This window comes from Nyctibius grandis, chromosome 9 (assembly GCF_013368605.1).
Source record: "Nyctibius grandis isolate bNycGra1 chromosome 9, bNycGra1.pri, whole genome shotgun sequence".
NCBI classification, from domain to species: Eukaryota; Metazoa; Chordata; class Aves; order Nyctibiiformes; family Nyctibiidae; genus Nyctibius; species Nyctibius grandis.
The window spans coordinates 12,945,220-12,967,732 of NC_090666.1; the positions used below are offsets into that span (position 1 = coordinate 12,945,220).

General features: G+C 36.8%; 1 protein-coding gene across 1 annotated transcript in view; it reads right to left on the reverse strand.

Moving 5' to 3' along the window:
* Positions 1–22,513, reverse strand: part of OSBPL6 (oxysterol binding protein like 6) — a 99,690-nt gene that overhangs the window by 22,242 nt on the left and 54,935 nt on the right. The window contains exons 4-11 of the mRNA XM_068407352.1: positions 14,208–14,303; positions 10,818–10,940; positions 7,448–7,501; positions 6,617–6,730; positions 6,333–6,497; positions 5,667–5,799; positions 5,121–5,224; positions 4,088–4,180 (exon numbers count right to left, since the gene is read on the reverse strand). Of these exons, the coding sequence (XP_068263453.1) occupies positions 4,088–4,180; positions 5,121–5,224; positions 5,667–5,799; positions 6,333–6,497; positions 6,617–6,730; positions 7,448–7,501; positions 10,818–10,940; positions 14,208–14,303 (882 nt within the window). The remainder of the gene's footprint in view (positions 1–4,087; positions 4,181–5,120; positions 5,225–5,666; positions 5,800–6,332; positions 6,498–6,616; positions 6,731–7,447; positions 7,502–10,817; positions 10,941–14,207; positions 14,304–22,513) is intronic.

Here is a 22,513-nt window from a genome sequence, read left to right on the forward strand (position 1 = left end):
AGAATTCCAACAACTACTTCCTTTTCTGCATGCCTAACTTGCGTCCCCATCCTGCTTAATTTCATTTTTATCTTCTTTTTAAGAAAATTCATCACGGTATATTAAAGTCAAGCAAGTAATTGACTAATGCAGAGGAGCTCCACACCTATCATAAAGTCCTTCTATTTAATGTCTAATCAAATGTCATTATTTTGAAGCCATTTAAAGATTTTTAGAAGACTAGAAAAGACACGTTTTGATTTAGAAAACAATTTCAATGCCTTTACATTTTTCTTACCCTATATCGTCACCTATAGCCACTTCAGTATTTTTAAACCTATACACATTTTTACTTTTTCTGAAACCTTGGGCACCATATAAATATCAATGGTATAGACTGGATACATGGACACCATGCTGAAGAACAGGATACTGTAGTTCAATTATTAGCTGAAATGTCTTGCTCCTGTAACACTCCCACTGGTAGGGTTACTGCATCTGAGAATTGTCATACCCTTCACCCTCTGGCTGATACTAGTGGCAGTGCTACTGACAATGGAAGGGTTGTCTAACGATCACTGTAAGAGAAGCCTTGCTTTGTAATATTTTATAAAATTCTCACATTAAAAACCATGTACACAACCTCTAAAATATAGATTACAAACTTTGTTAAAGCAGAGAACGCATCATATGCATAACGTAAAGCTCTTTGTGCTCTACAGATGTCTATCCTACGAATAAGAGTTTGGAAGAATATTATTGTTTAACTAATAGGGACATATATAAATATATATATGTACAGAGAGAGAGAGACATACATATATATTTGTGCATCTGCAAGACTATGAATGCAGGTATACATTATTAAAATGGGAACAATGAGTTCTGCAGAACCATCCACTGTCCTCAACACAATAGAAAGTGAGGTCATAACCTGAGTTATGATCTAAAGAAATATTTATTAAGGGAAAAGGTAATAAGCCAGTCTTTGGGTCTGGTTTCATTTCTGATCTGAAAGCCGCAGTAGAGCAAGACGACTTTTCAGGTTGCTCCATACTAGATAGTTCTCTACTAAACTACTCCTCCCTCAAAAAAAAAAAAAAAAATCCAATCTTGGAACTTCACAACTCTGAGCTTTTGAGGGAAATCAAATCAACATTAGTTTATTTCATTGCTTTTCAGGAATATTTTTTCTTCTTTTGAAGATCTTTAGATTGTCATGAGAATGACAAATTGGTCTTTTACCCAAAAGGGGAAAAAAAAAAAAAATAATCACAACTCAGTTTTTGTACAAAAGCATCATTTGTAAAATGAATGAATACTTTAAATAGACTTTTTAAAAACAAAACAAACGTCCTTCATAAAAGCAATCGTTCTTCAAAGAAGTAGTCCATATATTAGTCTTGAGTAAAGGCCTGTAAATTAAGCTGTTAATTCTAAACAACTTAGCAATACTAAACCCCCAAATCTGCAAATGTATACACACATGCTACGCTCAATTTTACTTCATGGAGTAACCCCCACTCTAGTCCCTGGGATTAGCTGTGTGAGTAAAGTTAACTGCATACAGAACTGGTATACTTAATTGTAAATATATATTTCTAAGAACAAAGCAAGCAGATTTTCTTACAAGAAAAAGTATGTTTTAAACACATTATACACTTAGCATTCATATTGCAGAATATGTTAGCAGAAATACGACAAAAGCTATCTTATTAACAAAAAACTGGTTAACAAGTACAACACAAAATCTGGATGGGAGAATTCTCTCCTTGCATCTTACGCAGCAGATGCTGAGCTAGCAAAAAGTACACCCTCATTCCCCATTACTCATGAACAAGACACCTACATATAGAGCTCCCTAATTTTTATGCTTCCCAGAAGGATGGCTCTCAACATCATACTGTCAGAGGGTCTTTTGATGGTAGCTAATGACTGCTCATTCTAAAAAAAAAATACATGCAAGTACTTCAAATGGAATTAATAGTGCAACTAGCTTAAAGTTAGTATGTTAATTTTAGCATTATCCTCTAAAACTAATAAGATGTATGGAGGCATGGTGAAAGGAAAAGGACAACAAAAGTTTTCTTAGTACCAAATGTCAACCATTTAATAGCAATCATGTGTAGGCACCATGAAGAAATGATCACAAATTAGACAAAGTGATTCTCAGTACTGGATGCCCTGATAAAGAGTTATAAAGAGTTGGAGTAGTCTTGAAAAAGACATATAAGGAAGGCCAACGAAGCTAGAAGGAATGGCTAACAGAAGAACAAAATGGGACTGCAAGCTTAAAAAGCACCTAGGCATGAGAGGAAATTCACATTTATTGGAATGGCAACATGAGCAAATTAGAAATAACAGAATGAGTCAGGATGAGGCCATCTTCCACAGATCACAGCTTTAGACCTGTCATGGGACAGGACAGCCCTTGGAAGAATAAACAATGTGTTGAGCCCATCAAACTAGGCAAGATAATGGAGCAGCCAAAAAGAACTTTTCATCTTCCATATAATTTAGAATAATTTTATTGTTTCTGTTTCACTGCAAATTAATTTATAAATTGGTCATCAATAACATAATGCTTTGCTCTAACAAAATAAGCTTTACATTTCCAGCATTAAGCTTGCCAGGAGTTAATGCTGACCCTGGTTAGGCAGAGTTCATTATTGACCCAGAAGTGACAGATCCACATAGAGCAGTGCTATGCACACAAACTCTCTCAGGGGAACCTGCAAACCAACCATATTTGAGAATTTCAGGAGCTGAGGCACAAGTCCTGCCAAACCACAAACAGCAGTTTGAGAGTCAGGTGCCAAAATTACGAAAGCTCAGACCAGTGTCACTTTGGCAAAGTGCAGGCAACACAGGAATAGCTTGTAATTCCTCATGACCCACCATAGATCATCATACATTGACTGCTTTCATAATTTTTTCATCATTTTTGTGCAGAGGAATTTCTCTGAGACCACTGTGTCGTGAAAGGAAGAACATGCAGTGTTGTTTCTGTCTCTTCATCGGCACCAAGTACTTGCATCCATTTTCTTGATGTTTTTATTTGCCTATGTTATTCAGCAGCAGGGAAACAGGGTGATCCTTCAAATGCAGGTAACAGGACATGACATCAATCACCAAAATTCCTTTGTTAATAAACCTTTTTAATCCTAACAGATGCTTCATTGTTCAACCTATTGTGATTTATCTAGTATAAAAGGTAGAAAGAAAAATCACCTAAAACAGCTGTAATGAGAAAGCTGATGCAACTACAATTTCTTCTTTCCTTAAGATTATTAATCTTAAATGAGTCACAGAAAACTCCTTATTGTGCCTCTAGGGGACATATTAAAGGCTTTCAAAGTTTGCATGTATTTCAATGGATCAAAAGTTGCTGACATTTATTTATTCTGTAGCAGACAGCACAGTGGTGATTGTTAGCTCTTGAAGTCAGTTGAATACAGTCTTCATTATCAGTTGCTCAATTATAAAAAAGACTAGGTTTTGGATTAGGCCTCCAAACACATGACGACTTCTGACAAAATACAGTAAGACACCCTGGGTCTAGCAGTAATACAAGCATATTATGCTTATTTCTGTGCTTTTACTTTTCAGCTCTAAGGCAGGATGGGTTAAATTCTTTCTTCGTGTAATTTATTCAGTTTGTTCCCATACTAGCCTTTTCCATAAGAGAAGGCTTGTGGAAATACTTCTCATTGGTAACGTTCCTAGCATAGGTCTTGACAAAGACAACCGGTATGTTCATGTTTTCTGTTTTTAGCTTGATGTCACCCGTTCAACTGCCCTTCTTGGCAAGTTTCAGACAGAACATCAGTATCCTTGTGTGCTGCCTGCATATTGCCTTTTTTGCACCTTAATTGGCTAGTATTCAGATCCCCCTCCTTTCCCTAGATGGCAATGTCTTCATATGAATGAAAGTAAAATCAATACTTTTCTCACTATCTTCTCTTGGTTTTAAACAACAGATTTAATTTAGTTCATCAGGAACATAAGAGACAGTACATGGACTTCCTACTTTCAGCTAATATATCATTTCATGCTTAAAAGTGAATCTAAAAGTATAGTGAAAAGTAAAACATTGTGCATTCAGTACCTGAAGTTGAATTTTTGCATCTTTGCTGACACTTTTTGTTCTCCATCGTCTTGTGACCCGCTTGTCTTTCTTTGAAATATCTACACAGTTAGCCTACATTACACAAATAGTTAAAAGCGACAAAGTACTATTAAGTTGACACAAGCAACACAGACAGTACAGCAAGTTAGTAAAGAATTGTAGCATTAGACATCTACAAATTGGAAAGTAAGGAGAAGAACGCCACTGCCGGGGCCCACAACTACAGCAGTGATCAGCTGTAGCTATCCATACACTTCTATAAACGCATGGTATATTTAACTCATTTAGCAAAACTACTGGTATACTTTCTTCATGAGTGCACAATATTTAGGACCAGAACTTGAAATCCTCATGGATTTCTGTTCTGGTACTACTCAAAGAAATGTAGAGTTCACCTTTTCCTGAAATCAATGATAAGTCTCATTACCTCATTGGAACTAGACTTCCCAATGCACCAACACCACTGGGAGATTTGTATACTCAAAGGGACAGAGAAAAAGGAAGAAAGTATTTCAGATTCAGGAACTGCTGTTGCTTTGTTGTCGTCAAAAGGAAAACTCACCCTGAACTGGGAAATGGTCCAACCCTGGGACCTTTGTACTATGCCCTCTTTTCTAGAGCATGCAACTTCATCTTTGAGGGTCTTTGGGTCTCCACTCCTTAAAAAACTTAAAATGGCATCTTACTCAGCACAACAAAAACTTCTTAAATACAATTTCAATGTATACATGTATTTCTATTGCAACAGTTCTCAGTTTTGCTTTGCAAATGACTTAATCATTTGATTCGTCCTATTTAATTCAAATAATTAATGTCAATTCTTTGTTTACACATGAAACATTACACATGAAACATTATTACACGTGATTAAGATAAACACATAAAATAAACCTTTCATCCAAGACTTACTATGATTTCAGAAAACCATTCTGAGTTAACAGACATGTCTATATTTTCCTTAACACAAAGAACAAATGTTTTAGTGTGATGATTTATGTTCAAGCATATTTACCTGCATGTCTGTGAAATTTGGTGCTGACTGAGTTCTCTGTAGTATTTCTAAATTTTGAAGAAGTTTACTGAGTTCCACAAGGTTTGACTGACAATGAGCAAGATCTGACAGACATAAACCAAAAACACATTAGGTGCTTCAGTTCAAAATTTTTTTTGCCATGGTGTCCATCATTGGTGTTTTATTGCATTATAAAAGTTAAATGTCCAAATCCCTAGTAGTAAGGCATCTAAGTAAAAGCTTTATTTTTAGAGATGTTGAGCACTTGTTATTTCTATGGGAGTCCGCAACAAGCCCAGACCTCAAAAGTTGATCATATTTTAACAACGATATACATTAAGATAATACAGATTATTAAGATAAATTTTAAAAGCAACATCCCAAAACATGCAGAGAGGGAAGTTCCCACCACAAACATCTAATTACCTGAAGACCTACTTCATGTGCATGTAAAGATGTGACTTAACCACTTTACTGACTGTTTCTTATTTTATATCAACAAGAAGTTTTGCTGAAAGAACAACGCATGAAAAGGTAAAGACTAACCTTCTGCACATCTATCCATCTCTTCAGAGTCTTGCAGCCAGGCTGCTACTTTACTCTGACCAGTAGTGCAGGTGGCAGGAAGGCTGTTACTGCAAGGTATAGAAGACTGCCAGGGGAAGCTATTTTGTGGCACCTAAGGCATAATAAAATGCTTAAATTTACTGTTGCTATGTTACTCAGTCAGTATAATCACCGTACTACTTCAGAATAAGAAAACAAAATATACGTTGTGATTTCAGTGACATCTGTGATTTGACTATATAGTTCTTCAAGATGCAGATTTTTCTGAAGAGCATGTTGGAGAATCAAACCAAGAACCTCACAAGCAAACTGTGTTTGCTAACCACCAGTTAGAAAAGCTGTTGTTTAAGAGGAAGAACGTTATCAAACAGTAAGGAGACAGATTTATCCCTGATGACAAAGGCAAGTGCAAATTGTTCTGGGGATGATTAATTCTTTGCAAGATCTCTACAGCAGCCCATTAATGAAGGCTGCAGTAAAGGTAAATTAGACATTCTTTCAGCTGCACACACTCACAGCTCTTTGCTGGCCATTGGTTCCCACAGTCGAAACTCCTCTCTATTGGCATTACAAGCACAGCCCACTGAAAACTGCCCATAAGCAAGCCCAGCGGGCATGAGTTTTCAACAAAAGAACTCTACATACCTTTCCATCTGACACATTAGCAGCTGGTGAAGACTCTGTAGTAGAGGCTGAAGGGAATATATGAAAGCTAGCATCTCTCGGAGATCTCACAATCTCATTCTGACGGTACAGCCGGTGGTGGCGTAATTTTGAAACCCATGTATCAAATGAATCCGGGGACTTCACCTGGAAACAAATTCTCTATCAAGAAATCATTCAAAATACTACTTTTCTGCACATCTTTTTCAGCTTTATTTATTTTCACTGTGGATGAAAAGAGAGTAAGTTTTTGCACCAAGTTTTACCTTCAGATGATAGATGTGTTCTTCTGTGTCAAGATCTATTCTACGAGCCTTCTTTTTTATAGACATAACTGATAAACCAACATCAATGCTCCCATGGACTTTGCCTTTCTGTATCTAAAATCAAAAAGCAGGGTAAGAAATTGGTAGTATCATGCACTTCTTCACTATGTTTAACAGAAAAATATCTGGTGCTGAAATGGTTTCCCATTTTATGAACATTTTAATATAAAGCCATATTAAAAAATAAAACCTGTAGTCAGACTAACCACTTACTATATTTATAGACAGAGAAAAGTATCTTACAAGAAGTTCTCGGTACAGAGCCAAATCCAAAGTTAAAGTGTGTTGGTTCACACCAGTACACAGCTACAGGTAAGTGAGAAGCAGAGAAAATTAGACAGTATTCAGCTCCCTGCTGCTACCACTTGATAGTTATTGATATCAGATCTAACTAATTTAATGCTACCCTTTATATCTCTTGAGTACATTGTAATCACTTCTCTGTCCTATCTCAGAATAATCAGCTCTGACCAACATAAAAATTAAAAAAGAAAAATACATGGTCAGGCTAATCTCTCAAGCACCTTCATTAAATAAACTACTTTAAGTAATGTAGTTTTTATTTTCATAGAAGGAAGAAAAGGTAGAATTTCTAAGGTCAGAACTCAACCAAAACCTTACACGCTTTCCATATACAGATCTCTCTTTGAATCCATCAACTACTTTCATGTGTGCGCTGTCATAAATATGTCTAGAGTGAGTACGAGATTTAATCACCCTGGCAGGCTGAATTCCAATACAAATTTTAAAATGGTCTTCAACTTTACTTACATCAATTGGTGACTTGGAATATTTCAACATTCCATTATCCAGGACAAAAAACCTCTGAAAGAAAAAAAAAAATTCTTTCTTAATGAGCAGATGCAATTTAAACTGTGCACAATAATTCATCTGCAAAGAAAAGGATTACTTTGTAGCAATTAAGGAACGTTGGTGAGTTGGGAAGAGAGGATAAATACAGTATTGAATAATTTTCTTGGGTTTTGACAACAATTATCTTCTAAGCAAGAAAAACTAGATTCTCTTTTTTCAACATTATGTTCCAGGTTTAACATAACAAACTTCGATAATGAAGGGTATTGTTTCAGTTTTCCAGCCAATTCAATAAACTCTACAAGACACTGTAGGCCAAGAGAGTTATGTCTGTTTCTTCATTTTCTTCCTGTTTTTCTTCCCACAGAAGCCAGTCACATTTCAAATTAACAACCTACCTTCCCTATCCAGATACAGAAAAGTTTTTCCTAGTGCAAGATCTACATCCCAAAAACAAGACCCAGATATGGATGTTCTTGTGGTCTCCTTGATCTCCAGCTGGGGAAAAAATGCAGGTTGTGAGACACTGCTCTACCATTCAAAATTTTGTGCCTCATGGTAGACTCTACACAGTGAGGTAAAGATGAGATTGTAATTCATGATGATTATACCTTTTCTAGCTGTAATCTAGCTAATACAGGTATTAGTACAAGTGTAAGTATTACAGCATTCCCAGCAACACACCCAGGTCATGGGAGGGCTTATGTTTTGGGTGTTAGTCATTGATATGATGTGAGCCACTAAATCTTCATTGACATAGTTACCAGGGCTGGGCTAACCTGACGGTGCCTATCTGTGCCATTGCTACACCTTTATTTTGCTAAGTGGCTCTTACTTACAGCAGAGAGCAGAATCCCCTATCCACAATGTGTTTCTCCTGCAATTAAAGTTGCCCTAGCTTGTGCGTACCAGACCACTCAAGCTGCATTGCAGACAAGTTAGTATAGACTTTGGCACGCAGCATAAAGATACAGCCTAGCAGGAAACCTAGACTTGAAATGAGATTCACTAACTTGTGTTTACCGCCACTAACTTTCAAAACATGCTAATTAATAGAAACTAATCCACATTTTTAGAGTCTATCCTAAAGCACTAACCTATGTTTAAAATCTAGAACAAAACAAAATATTGTCCTAGACTCTCTAAGCTGTCTGACATGGAAGGGAAGGACAACGTTTTCATGATGTAAACCTGTTAAATCAACACTATAAGCAGGGTCAGTATTTAGATGGCAGAAAATATCTCCTGAAGATGGTTCTGGAAATTATGTCAGTCACACAACAGATGGTACCAATATCTCACACAGGGCAAGAAAACAGTGTTTTCCTGGAGACGTAACTTCTTGAATAAGATGTCAAAACAACAGGAGGGGTTTTGGTTCTGTTTTTTTTTTTAAGTAGGTATGGTCATTAATGGAATGTTCTTCATAAGAACATGAATTCCGTTTCATATTGCTCTGCCTCTCTAACTTCCACACACAAAAGAAAATGACCCTTCCTCATATTTTGTTCCAAAGCATACTGCACTTCAGAAAATTATAAGCTACTCTCTAAGTTGTACACATTATACCTGGTATGCTACTAAAGCACATTCAGAACTGTCAGAATATGACATGTAACATTCAATAGAGAGAGGATGCTATGGCTTTGCTAGCAGAACACTAACACAGCACATGCTACAATTACTGTCTCTGTAATTTCTCACTGGGCTCTCAGCACAAAGTATTGTTACGGAAACTGCAGGTTATAGAGGCAGCAGTTTAAAAAAAACCACAAACTTTTTAAACTAATCCACAGTTTCAAAACATAAGTTCAGCATAGATCCTTATGTAAAATGTAAGGCAGAGTAGAGGGGGACGCTGAACGGTGAAGTTCTTAATCACATTAAAAATTATTTACACAGGTAACTGCTCTAAAGTGAGTATGAAAAACAGATCAGTAGTGATCTCCTTTATAGAACTGTGAAAGTTGGACTCCCCTTGCTCTCCTATAAAGTTCCTTACCAAAACAGACACCTGTCCAAGAGACAACACATTAACATAGTATATTTTAAAGGATATATTCCATATGTTCTTGTACATCTTATTAATTGTTTGGGGTTTTTTTGGGGGGTGGATTGTTGGGGTTTTGTTTGTTTGGGCTTTCTTTTTTAAATAAGCTCTCTCCTTTTCTGTTCTTTCAGTGTTTCAGGTATGTCAGTTTGAAATCCTTTAACTAGACTAAATTCAAGTGTATTTGGTTGCTGAAACTACAAGCCCTAGTTAAGTAAAACAAAACCAAAAAATCTAAGGTAGATAGGCATGCCCAAAAAAGGGCGGCAAGCATATGTATAAGTTAGTATAACCTTCGGAAAGAACAGAGAAATTAGAAAAAAAGTGTTATTTATACTAGTACAGACTGCTTTTGGACTCAGACCTGAGTAAGTCCCACAGTGTTTAGCAAAAAAAACAAAGTTAATGCTTTCCCAGAAAAAACGCCATGTATAACAAATGGTTTCGCTATCCTTTGCAGTAAAATGCATTCTTGTCCTAGAAAACTATCCCACTTCAAGTACCCTCAACTACAAAAAGATGGGTAAGCGTCAATACTACACATCTTGTGCTAAAAAGGGCAAAAAATGTAATAATTATGGTACAAAATACAGACAAAGATTTTATGAACCCCAGGTTTAGGCTAACAAAAGGTAGAATTATGCATGGAGAAATGTTACCAAATTATCTAAATAGAAACAGGAGATGTGGGGTTAAGTTTTGGGGTGTTTTGTTTTGTTATTTTTAAATTGAGACATCTAATGGCAAAATTGCACAAGTCCCACAGCATGTCCACGCAGAAGATTGCAACCAAGAAGACAAACAAAATTCAGGGACAAAGCTGAGCAAACCTGCCCAATCAGCACATCTCAAAGGGAATGCTCTCCTGTACAAACACCTTGGGTCCATGCAAAAGCCCCCTCAGCTCTCCTCTGATATCATGAAGTCCTGTGTACTTCAATTTAATGTAAACTCAATGAAATCTTACAGTTCATGGCTACATGTTGTTATAATATATTGGAAAGAACAAAAGGGATATTGATTAAACCTCTCAAACCACAAGGCATCTGCTGTATTGTTTACAACTTCCGCCTATATTTGAATACAGTATTAGGCAGCAGGCACTGCAATTTGGAAGCCATGAGCTGTGTGTGCAAACTAATTCTTTACACAATTTGAAGAAAAAGTCATACATCAAAATCCTGGGCATTTATTTGACATCCTAATTTCCTCTAGACAAAAAAATCCCAACTCATAAAATGAAGTAATAATCTTTTGACTATTTTATGAAATATTTACCTTGTGCCAACCTTTTAAAGGCCATTTTCTCTTTTTCAGCATGAAACCTTCATGTTTGTCTGGCTTCTGGACATTGGTCTGGCCTATTTTCAGACCCTCTATGATTTCCCAGCTGTCAGGTTCCTGGTGAAAAAGTATGATGACACATTGATTAATTAACTGTGCACACACATGATAAAAAATTGCACTTATATGTAGCACAAATTCTCCAGTGCAAGACAAAGAGTAAAGGAGGGCTAGGCTATCAAATCAGCCTATTTAGGTACCAAACTACATGGTCACTGTATTATGTCCAGCTGTATCTCATTTAAAACTACTGAATATGAATATTTTTGGAAGTCTAACCCTGACCAGGTAACTAAAAGGAAGCTGAAGCTTTTTCAAAAGTCTGACACTGTAACTGAACGACAATCTGAGGGTGGGTCTGGACATGCTGTTCACAACAAGGACTGCATCTCTATTAAATAAATACATCCAAATACATGAAAACAGTATCAAATTGTGGCTAAGAAAGGTCAGACCTGATACTGGAGGTAACTGTGTGAAAGCACAGGTGGCTCTGACCACCTGTTAAGTCTATCCAGCAGGCACCCCACAAATTAGCACTGCACTGTAAGAACTAAAAGGACTGAGGAGATTTTGCAAGTGGGATATGGCAGAATCTGCATATTAAAAATGTACCTTTAGTCAGAGTATTCCTTCTCTAAAAAAAAGATGAAATAAAATGAGGAAGAAACCATACTGTTAAATATATGTGCATATATTAACAGTGTCCTTTGTGGTATTCTCTGATCATAAAAAATTGTAAATTTTCTTGTAATAGAAGCTACATTGATTCTGGATACTCTAATTTTTCCTTAAAATCAGAAAAACAAGCAGAAGAGGATGGTTCGTTGTCGGTTTTGAATGTAGCTAGCTCTTGTCTTCAAAAGCATTTTATGACAGAGTTTCATAGGCTAATCGTACCTTTAGAAACCTGCAAAAAGGAAATTAATTTTTTAAAATTTTCCTGCATTCATTTTCACTGTATTAAAAGAAATTTATAGGAAAGCTAACTAATTTTTTCTCTAGAGAAAAGAATAGGAACTGTATCATTTCAGATACAAACAGCTCTATGCCTTTCAGGGAGCCAGTTAAAGCATTTTTCTTGTACGTACCACTTCTTATGCATGACGACTTGTACAACTTAAGCCAGGCTAATATCATAGTGAACAGCTAAAGAACAGTATTTTTAAAGAGAAAAAACAGGCATGCCTGTATTTCTATCCTCTTGCTGCTACAGTAATCAACAAAATTCTGTACCAATTTAAAAATCTCCTATTGCCTGCTCATTAAGACTCTGTTTAACTTATTGCATCCTACAAAGTTGTAAACTTGCATTTCCTTAGCTGATCTGTCACAACTCACAGCAATGTTATGAAAAGTTATCAAGAGAGGAAGGAGGTCATACAGCATCAAACATTTAAAGGGAAAAAATATTGTCTCCCCCATTTCCCACAAAACTGTTCAAAGCTGAGCACTGTGAGTCTTTCATAACACTTCCAAGTAAGTTACACAGCCCTGATAAAGTTAATATTACTATTATGAAAATATTATTTCACATGTAACAGCAAATTTCAAATCTACAATTTTCAGGAAGGTCTTGTTATTTTGAGAAGGGTGAAAAGCTCTGTCCCAAATAATACATACTGCAGTAAATTTTAATGGAAGTGTTTACTTAGTTTATTTTTCCCTGCATAACTATAAACTGGAACTACCCCAGTGCCTGTAAATGCCACGCTCAAAAAATACCTTTTTTCCTTCCCTGTGTTTTGCTCAGATATTCTATTTCCATTACTGTAAAGGGAAGCACATATGCAGTATTTTTTCCCTACAAAGAAGCACTTGGCACTTGAAGGGAGCAAATTAAACTCTGAGTCCCCTGGGGCAAGCAGAGAATCTCTCTCCACAACCCTGCTGACTGATTCCTCACCATATTGATTCCTCCTTTAGAAGATCAGCTGCAGGCATAAGTCTTTTATCTACTAGATAACATCAGTATTGATTACTTCTCAACTAGAAATCACACAATCTCATATAGCTATTCATTTAAACAAAAGGCCTGATACAGAAGCACAAAACAAGCAATTATTCAGTGCAATGTGGATACCTGTCTTCTGCTGCACCAGTGCTACAAGCGGTTCTTAAAACTATCCTAACAATCCTAACTGTGCCTTATCCCACAGGTTTGGTGTGATAAGATATGCCCAATACAAGGGACACTGTGCAAAGGCAGCCAGAAACAGGGGAAAACCAAACTGCAAGTGATATGCTTGAAGGGTCCTCATCCAATGCCGATTCTCAAGTACTGCATTAGTACTTTAGGACTTCTGAGATTCCCTAGGTATTACGTGAGAAACAGCTCTGCACGAAGCAGCAGGACCAGGGAAATGCAAGCACAACTTACAGTCCCTGGGTCTGCACATGCCCCAGATATTGGGAGTAAGAGAGCCACTAACAGCAGCTTTCTGAACCTTGTCTTTTAGACTGCAAAGTATTTCTTTTCCAAATAAAACAGAATGAACCATTTCACTTTCCCTGGATGAACAGAATGTTTCCTTTTGAATTTGTTTTACCAGTTCTGTTTCAGAACTTACAGACATTTAATTTCAGATTTTTCTTTTCCACCAAATATTCCATCACATCATCCTCACTTTTTCAGTAACAATCTTACTTTTTGATATGAAGTATCTTAAAATGAAGCCTTGTTTACATGGAATTAGACTTATTTGGAATCAGTTATTCCAAAACTGAGGAATTCATCCAGGAAGAAGTTGACTGCAAAGCACCACATATGAGGCTGCACCTTTCAGGAACTGGTGCTGTTACCCCTATAGTTCTATCCATTTCTCTGCCTCAGGAAAGGAGGTCTCAGCAAGAGATTTTAAATTTCAAACTAAGAAACTACCCACAAGGAATATCATTAGGACATATTTTTCAAATTAATATCGTTATTGATTAGCAGCACTTTTGGACTTTGGTATGATTTGCTCTGCTTTAATAAGAGGATTAGACTGGATCATTTCTCAAAGTCCCTTCTAACCCCATACTCTGAGACTGTAAAACTTGTTCCTGGGGGCCATCCATGGGTGAAAAAAAACCAAAACAAAACAAAACCCAAAAAACAGACCATCACCACCATTCAAACCCTTAATTTTGTTAATATAACATCTACTAAAGATTATTGCCCCCTCTGACACTTCAGCAGGGGAATAGGAAGCTCCAGGGCAGGCTCAAAATATACTCAATGCTAGAATCATACAAAACAATATCCCAAAGGTGTTAGTCAAACTACTTTGCAACTACAGAGGGAAACTCATCACTCACATTACAGCCCATGGTTTTGCTTACCTTGGATAGAGAGATAGGGTCACTTTCAAGGAACTGCTTACTTAAAGAAGGGTCTGTGCTTCCCGAAGAAGCCTTCCGCTCCAAAATATGAACACTCTTAAAAAAAAAAAGGTAATTAAAGATAACAACTTATCATTCAATGTTACTTTTTAGAATACATATTAAGTAATGAACGACCAATCATTACACTCCTTATATAAAATATCAGCATCATGGCTCAAAACATACCAAGTAATACCCGTGCATGACATAACTGCACAAATAGTTTGTCTTCTGAGGCAATACACCTCTCTTTCCTTCCTCTCTTTTTTTATTATTGGTTTTTAAACTAATTACTCTGTTCAGCCTAGAAATAACTGGGAACTAAAAAAAAAGCCAAGAAAGACAAGTAACGCAGTTCTTACCTGCAGAGATGCAAAGCGCTCCAAAGCAGAAAACATCTATTACGTTTTCTGCTAAGATACAAGACTCTGAGTATACATATCATGCAGTCAGCACTGTCCCACATTCACTCCTGAAGCAAACCATTGCATATAAGATATTACCGCCTCTAACATATTTATTATCACACCTTAGCATTTTGTTATTGGCTTCTCAACTGAGGTGAAGTAACTCATTACATGAGTGCCTTTAATAGATTCCAGGTGCTCACAAGATCAGTTACTGGGTCTCAGCTGACAGGCTTGCTGATGAACATTTATGGAACACAATGATCTTAAACGATTACAGCTGTTTTTACATATGACAGTACTATAGAATTTTATATCTTCAAAGCATGGTACAAAAATGAAATACATAATGTCACAGCTAGTCCTGAAAAAACTGCTATTCTTAAAAGACATCTAAAAATGTCTTCCCATTTTCCAGAAATGTTTCACTCATATTTTGTAAACAAAAAAGCATTTTTGCTACAGGAGAAAATAACCACATTCTGCCTGCTTGGATTTGCATTTCGTTCTCTGGTGAAATTTTGCTACTTCTCATATTATTATTTGGTAAGAATTCTACCACAACATGTCAGTAGTATCTCTTTGGCATGAAATAAAACTATTTCATTTCCAAGACATGTAGCACAATGACAAACTTGCAATTGCAATTACCCTCTGATAAGAGTAAGTTTTTCTCAACCGAAAACGACAATTAAATTTTGCTCACAATTAAGCTTCTTTACATTCACTGAAGAAAAGATTACACAGGCACAAGTGACAGCAGAAACAATTAAGGAATATAAAAATACATGCAAACAGCAGAGTAAATATTATTGTTTATACAGATAACTAAGTACATAAGGACCATAACCAAGCTAAATGAAAATAAACACAGTTATTCATATAAATGCATATAGAACACAGACCACATCTTGCTCCAGAGCAACACAGACCTTCATTGTTCTCTTTCAATTTGCAACTGTGAATGAGACTAGGACAATATGGGGATTGTCTCTGTTGTCAGTGGAGATTAATAAGCATCCCTGCCACTATGCAACAATAATCAGCATTTATTTTCAGTTACTTTTAAGTTAATTTTACAGTGAAGAATGTGGAAAAGCAGCAGTATTATGTTACTTGCCATATTCCCCAGAGCCAACCAGCAAAAGCTTTGTCATCTATGCTTTGAAATCTTCTGCTTTATCAAAGAAAGGCCAATCTTATTACTTAGCCCAATGTCTATTACTAGTTAGATGTGAAAAACGTTTGTCTTTTTGTAGCACAAGTTCCTGCATTACACGTCAAATAATTTAATATGCTTGTTTGAGCTGAGCACCACAAAGTTACCAATGATAAACTACGAAGTTTTCTCATTGAATAGATGAAATGCTACTTATGCACACGGTATCACATTCAAACACTATACAAGAAAACCTAAACCCGTTCCTCCAAGGAAGATTAAAATTTCGCTTGATTAGCATAACCAGGACGATTCCCAACTTTCTTGCCAGTTTTGTTTGGCAGGCAGGAATCCTTCCATCTTGAGATGGAGCAATGCCCAACACAGATGTTCTGAAGGTCTCATGTAGCAGCCAGTGCAGTTTGTTGTTACATAACTGCAATTCCGTTTTGTACAATATTTACCCAACAGCCCTTGGCTTGCCAGATTTCCAGTGACATTTTCAACCGCATGATTTTAAGGCCAGGGGTTTTTGTGCCTTTTTTTCTTTTTTGTAATCAGCCCTCAGTCATTACAGTTCCTCTTCAGTTAAGAAATACATTATTAACTAACAGCACTTTATTGAATGCTGACTTATTGATCTATTTGTTTGGAAATAAGAAAATGAACACTTTTAAAATAAAATTGCCTTCTTTACATTCCTTACTCCAAGAAGTGTTGTCTTGTTGTCTGTAAATGTCTGCTTTCCAATTATTTTCTGTTATAACCTCTATTATACTGACACAAAATCACTTCAAATTTGTGACACATTTCTAGCACAATATTAAGAGATATTACTTGGTGCAAAACATTTTCCATTAATGCATGTTATTTTTCTGCAAAATTACAGCTAGAAATTACACAATTATTTGACTTTTTGAAAAGCAGCTATTTTTGTAACGCAGGAGCTTAGTTATTTAGCATCACAGAAATAAAAATTATTTAGATCTTGAAGTTATTATCAAGGTTTTTTTGGTTTTAATGAGAAAAATAGAGTTAGTAAAGGAATCAGGTGAAAAAAGCTGATGAGAAGAAAAGGCAGAAAGAGGCAGACCAACACAGCTTTTGGGAAGCTTTGATCAGAAAAATGAATAATACATTAATCTAGGCGTATCAATCAAACTGGTACTCTCACTCCTCTCACCCCAAGAACACAGGCAGATCAAATCAACCTCTGCATTGCTCCATTCCAGACTGCCCTCATGCTTCAGGATTACCTGTGTGCTACAGCTGACTTGTCCTGGAGAAAAACGTCAGCACCATCAAATTCTGTGTGCTCTTGGAAATTAACTCAAGATTACAAGTTTAACTGAAATTGCTCTGTAATTCCATAGCTAAATCTTAGTCCTAACTACAATCCTTCCTTCAGCTTTGAGATTATTCACAACATACATTATATACGTGAGCACACATTTGCCCCAAAATGCCCTTAACAAGCCCACACGCGGGGAACAAAAATGCTGATTCTGCCCTGCATTTTTTTCATGTTGCTTCCCAAAGACTTGTGAGGGAGAAGGAAGCTGATGGAGAGAATAACAATATGATGTTGTTTCATATTCTTATCTTCTCTGGAGGGCAAGAACGGAAGATGTATTTTACAATATTTTTCTATATACCTTGCCAACTTAATTTTTCAGTTAAGAGTTCAGTGACCCATTCACCTCATCCACCAGAACAAATACTAGCACATGGAGCATCTGGTCTCCATCAGGCCAGAGGCTGAAGACCCTAACGTTTCCTAACTGAATCTGACTTCCTATTAAAGAAGAGACATTCAACTGTTTTCAAAGAGAAGGCAAGGAACGAAAAGAGATATTGGGTAAACAGATAGGAAATACAGTGAAGGACAAGTCCGGCATTCATGCCTCAACTTGCTGCTTCGCTGCTTAATTACTTAATGGAATGAATTATATTTAGTGCAACCAGTTCTAATTTATAACTTATTGATTTCCATGAAAAAGACAAGCTGGTGAGGAATTTATCACTCACATTGGACATAGACTCTCTTTAGTTCAGAAACATGCACAACGTGGCTAACAATTAGTGAAAAATATTTTGTGGGTCATTTTGTTTGCTCACAGCATTCAGCAGTCTTCAATACCCATAACCATGGGGCCTAGACATACACTGTTCTACAACAGTAATTCAAAATAGAGCTTTTCTCTCTGGGTTTTTTTGCGTTGTCTTTTTTTCAATCCAAAGGACTAACTAGTGCATCTTTTATTATCTGCTATTCACTGGCATCCTTTTTTGTATCCTAGCTACCTCTACACAGACCTGTGCTCTTATCTGAATTCTGTTTAGTATGAAGTGCAATGCTTAATCACTTCCTCTCAACTAAAAACACAGTATTCTCCAGTTATCTGAAATACAGCAGCAGTAATAAGGTAGACACAGATTTGACTGCAGATATACCAATTTTTACCACCTTTTAAACAAAGCTGTGATATATGCTGAGTTAATTTGCAATATTATTTGCAAAGGGAATAACCTTGAAACTTGCATTTATCTTAGGCTGCTTTTCAGTCAGCTCTGGCTTTCCTTCTGTTGATGTTAGAAAAAAGATGGAATCTTGAATATCATTGCGAGAGAAGGGTGAGTACAAAGCAAAACAACAAAAAAAAATGTATTTCTCCTTCCTTTCTTCTAGCACATTTTTTTAAATTTGTATAAAGCAGCCATGGTCCTATTCTCATCTTCAGTCTCTCCTATTGACACTGCTCCACAGCTGTTTTCAACAATCTCAGCTATCAACAAACAGACAAAGGAATTTAACAATACTTTATGAACAGCACATGTAGTTAATTTTTTTCTTCTTGTAGCACATGCTCATCTCATACAGAAATGTGCTTAAGAGCAACATTTTCTCTTTGTAACCTTTTTACTGAAATACAAGTATATCCAAGCAGCAGTTCTGTAGCATATTAATAACATATAGGTATGTATGTGTCTACTTCTTTCCCAGGATATGCAAAACAAACACTTCTTGTGTTACAGAAATGTCAAGGATTTGTTAGCTCAGGAGCTCTCTGTCAGCCCTTTCTGGAACTCCAGCTTTGTATTGTATGTAGCACTTCATGTCAATGCTTTCAGGCTCCGGAAGCAAAGCTGCCTTTGCTTTTCAAGGTACTTTTTGACAAACTCTGAATAGAAATGAGCTCTTGCTCCTCTGAAGAGCTTCTTGGAGGGAAGTATTAGCACAACTGGATAAAGCAGAAAAGATTGTAACAGCAATCTTCTCTTCGCCAGAGCGATGGTTTGGAATGACTACCAAGTCACAGCCTGAATCTTTAATGACAATCTTCTCCTTTTGCACTTCAGATTTTGACATGCTTATCTCAAAACAGAGCAAACAGATAAATTGACAATATCTGACAGAGAGAATTCAAATGGTTGCTAATGATACAAAGCTTTTTTATGACTATTGAATAATCACAATTAAAAGGATTGGTATTTCGCTAAATAGTCTCAGGCTAGCAATTCATGTCGTTAGTGTTGACACAGTTAAAAAAAGGATGAAAATAAAATGATATACACAAAAGAAAACCGTTCCTTGATATGCTGGTAACTAATGAAAGCATTCTAGACATGTTGAATGGCCTTCTTCAGAAAACAAATGCAGTTTTCACTTTAATAAATGGTTGCAAGGGAGTCTAATCATAGGCCAAAAAGTTGGACACTGACCTAAAACAGTGTGTAGGTTCAAAAAAAAGAAAGCCCTTTCTTCCTGGCACTCTCTAACATCCTTGTGTAGGCTACCCACTTAGACTTTCTCAATATCCTTTAAACTTTAATATACGCAGTACAAAAATAGAGCAGTTAGGCAAAAAAGGGGTTTGAAAAACTCATAATCAGATTTTTTTTTTTTACATGAAATCTTATTCTATTGGGAAAAAAAAAAGAAGTTTGGAAGTAACAGCTTCATTTTCAATTCCAGGATAAAGTATTTAATAAAAACAGAAAAAGAGAGATGTCAGAATAGCAAATAGCTTTACTAAGGCACACTTTTATTTTGCCCAATACATTTGTATGTCTTGAATGTGGATAATCCCAATCACGCATGAGCGTCTTGAAAACAGAAGCCTTCATATCATACCTGACATCACCTTCCCTCTTCTTTTCACTTCTGTGTCTCTCCTCTCCGCTGAGGAAATGAAAATAAAATCATGCTTTTCTTTGTTCTCCCATTTGTTTTCCAGAAATCCTAAATGGCACTTCAGAAGAGCTGCACTTCTTCCCTCTGAACTCCTCTGTGTGTGTGTGTACATGCACATTCCTCACTGATCCCAGACAGCCCATTTTGGATCAAGTTGCAGTTAGAAAACGAGTGCGTATTATGATAATATCAATCAATGTTTGAGGACACTTGCATTGTATGAATATTCATTTTTTTATAACATACAAGCTGACCTTTTAGTTTATATTCTCAAGGAAAGTGAGAAGTGCTCATGTAGGTATGGACGTGCATGCATGGTAGAGGAGAAAAAATGAGACAGGAGGAATGCAAGAGTGACCATGTTCTGAAAACACTGCTTTAAATTATCTGTCATAATTTGCATGGGTAATTAAGCTTTTATGTGAGCAATTTCCCAGGTTTTGTAATAGAAGATAGCTACATACAACACTTCTAATCAAACTGACACAGTTTTAAAAAGAAATCTTTGTTCATAGCACATATCTGAACTTCAGCATTCTCCATTCAGTCTGTAAAGCACTCCTAGAGGAAAGATACCTCAGATAGCAATGTTTATGAAGCCTACAGAACGTGTACACACAGCCCCATGGGACAGCTTGGCATGCACACTATCACTGTCAAGAACTGAACCAAGTCTCCTGCACAGCCTTTTTTTTCCTCACAGGTCTTTCACTCATTGTGCTGGCTTGCCTTATAGACCAGGCTATCTGTCTGTCCTTGACTGATCCAGCCCCTTATATTTCTTCAAAATCTTTAAGGCCAAGTCTTTCTTAGAAAGAGGCAGCATCTCCCTCTATTAATCTCCAGGACTGTACTCTGGGAGATCTTGTCTCCAAACCACTATAGCTATTACCAAGGGCAGGGTCACTCGTGATCCAAATATCTATTGATTGGAGAGGGCCCATCCGGTGCACACACACACAGATGTACTTCTTCTGGTTGCCATGTATCTATCATGTAAATTCTAGACAGAAATACAGGCACAAGATGAAGGACATCTGCTGCGTGCCTGCAGGCTGGCTTCACAACATACAGACAGCAAGCCTGATGCATCCAGCCTGAACTGGGCTCCTGGGCATGTGTTGCTGCCAACGTGTGTCAGCAGCCCTCCCCTCAAGGATTCCCAGTGCCGGAGTAGGAATGCCTCATACTTTCAATGCACCCATCAGCATCGGTGCTCGGGGGGGGGTCCTGCCTCACCCCCAGGGTCAATCTGCACCAGTTCCCTCTGAATCTCACTTACACAGGTTCCTACCCTGTCCCCAGAAAAATCTGTGGTCCAGAGAGCTTCATTTTGAAAGTCTTTACCTTCTTCTGAAGGTCTGATTGTGCCACGTGTAGATGTTCACTCACCAAGTGTTGTTATCCATTTGAGTGATGAAAAAGGCATCTAATAGGCCTAAGATTTATGATTTCATTTACGACAAGTGCTATGGCATTCAACTTAACGTAACATTCACATGAGCATTCTACAGCTTCATAAATTACATTGTTTCAGACATTTTTTCAGATACTGAAGTAAGACCCACAACCTCCTGAACCTCAGGAACTTTTTCAAACTCTATTAAAGGCACAGGAAAAGAAAATGTTGTAGAGTAGCAGCAGCTAGCCAATTTAAAGGATAATTGCATGTTTTTGTTAACAATTTTGCCACTTCATTCTTTGGCTCCCTCAGAACATTTGCTTGCTCCAGTGAGTTGTTCCTTTTAAGGTACTTATTTAACACTTCCTGCTCTAATGCTGCTTCAACTGTATTATGTGAAGAGACTCAATTAGGAAAGAGAGCAAAAGAGAATTACATCACTGTAATAACAGTACTTGGCATTTAGTAGCATCTTCAGTTTGAAACTCGCAAAGAGATTAATTATTATTGTTTAAATAATTCTCACAAACTACTGAGAAGTAAAAATGCTCTTAAAAGTCTACGCTTTGCTACAGAGCAAAGCTAGGAATAAGGCTCTACGTTCTCAGGCCTGTACCATACCTGCTACACAACTGTCCATCCTTGCCTTCCTTTCTTTTAAGGTCACGGAGAGACAGGAACAAGTGAAATTTACAGGTAACCACCAAGAATTTTTTCCCAGATGTCACATCAGGCTGATGGCAGTGAGCAAGTGTGTAGGTTGCTACTCAATTTAAGAATAAAGAAGGGATATAAATGCCCTCAGACTTTTCTTCCACGAGGAATATATTATGTTATATTATATTGCAATCTTGTATGAGCAACATTGTCTGAGGCACACTGGACAGACAGGCAGGCACAGTAAAAATTTCAATCATCAACTATATGGTTATTGTTTATGAGGGAGAAATCTATAATGAAGCTACAAAAGCATCCTTGATATTATATCACTGATTGTAACTGGTCATAAACAAAGAAAAAGTCGAATTTGAGGTATCTCAATATATTAAAACCAAAAAATTAAACTACATGAGCATGAACACTCCCTCCTATCCCTTCACA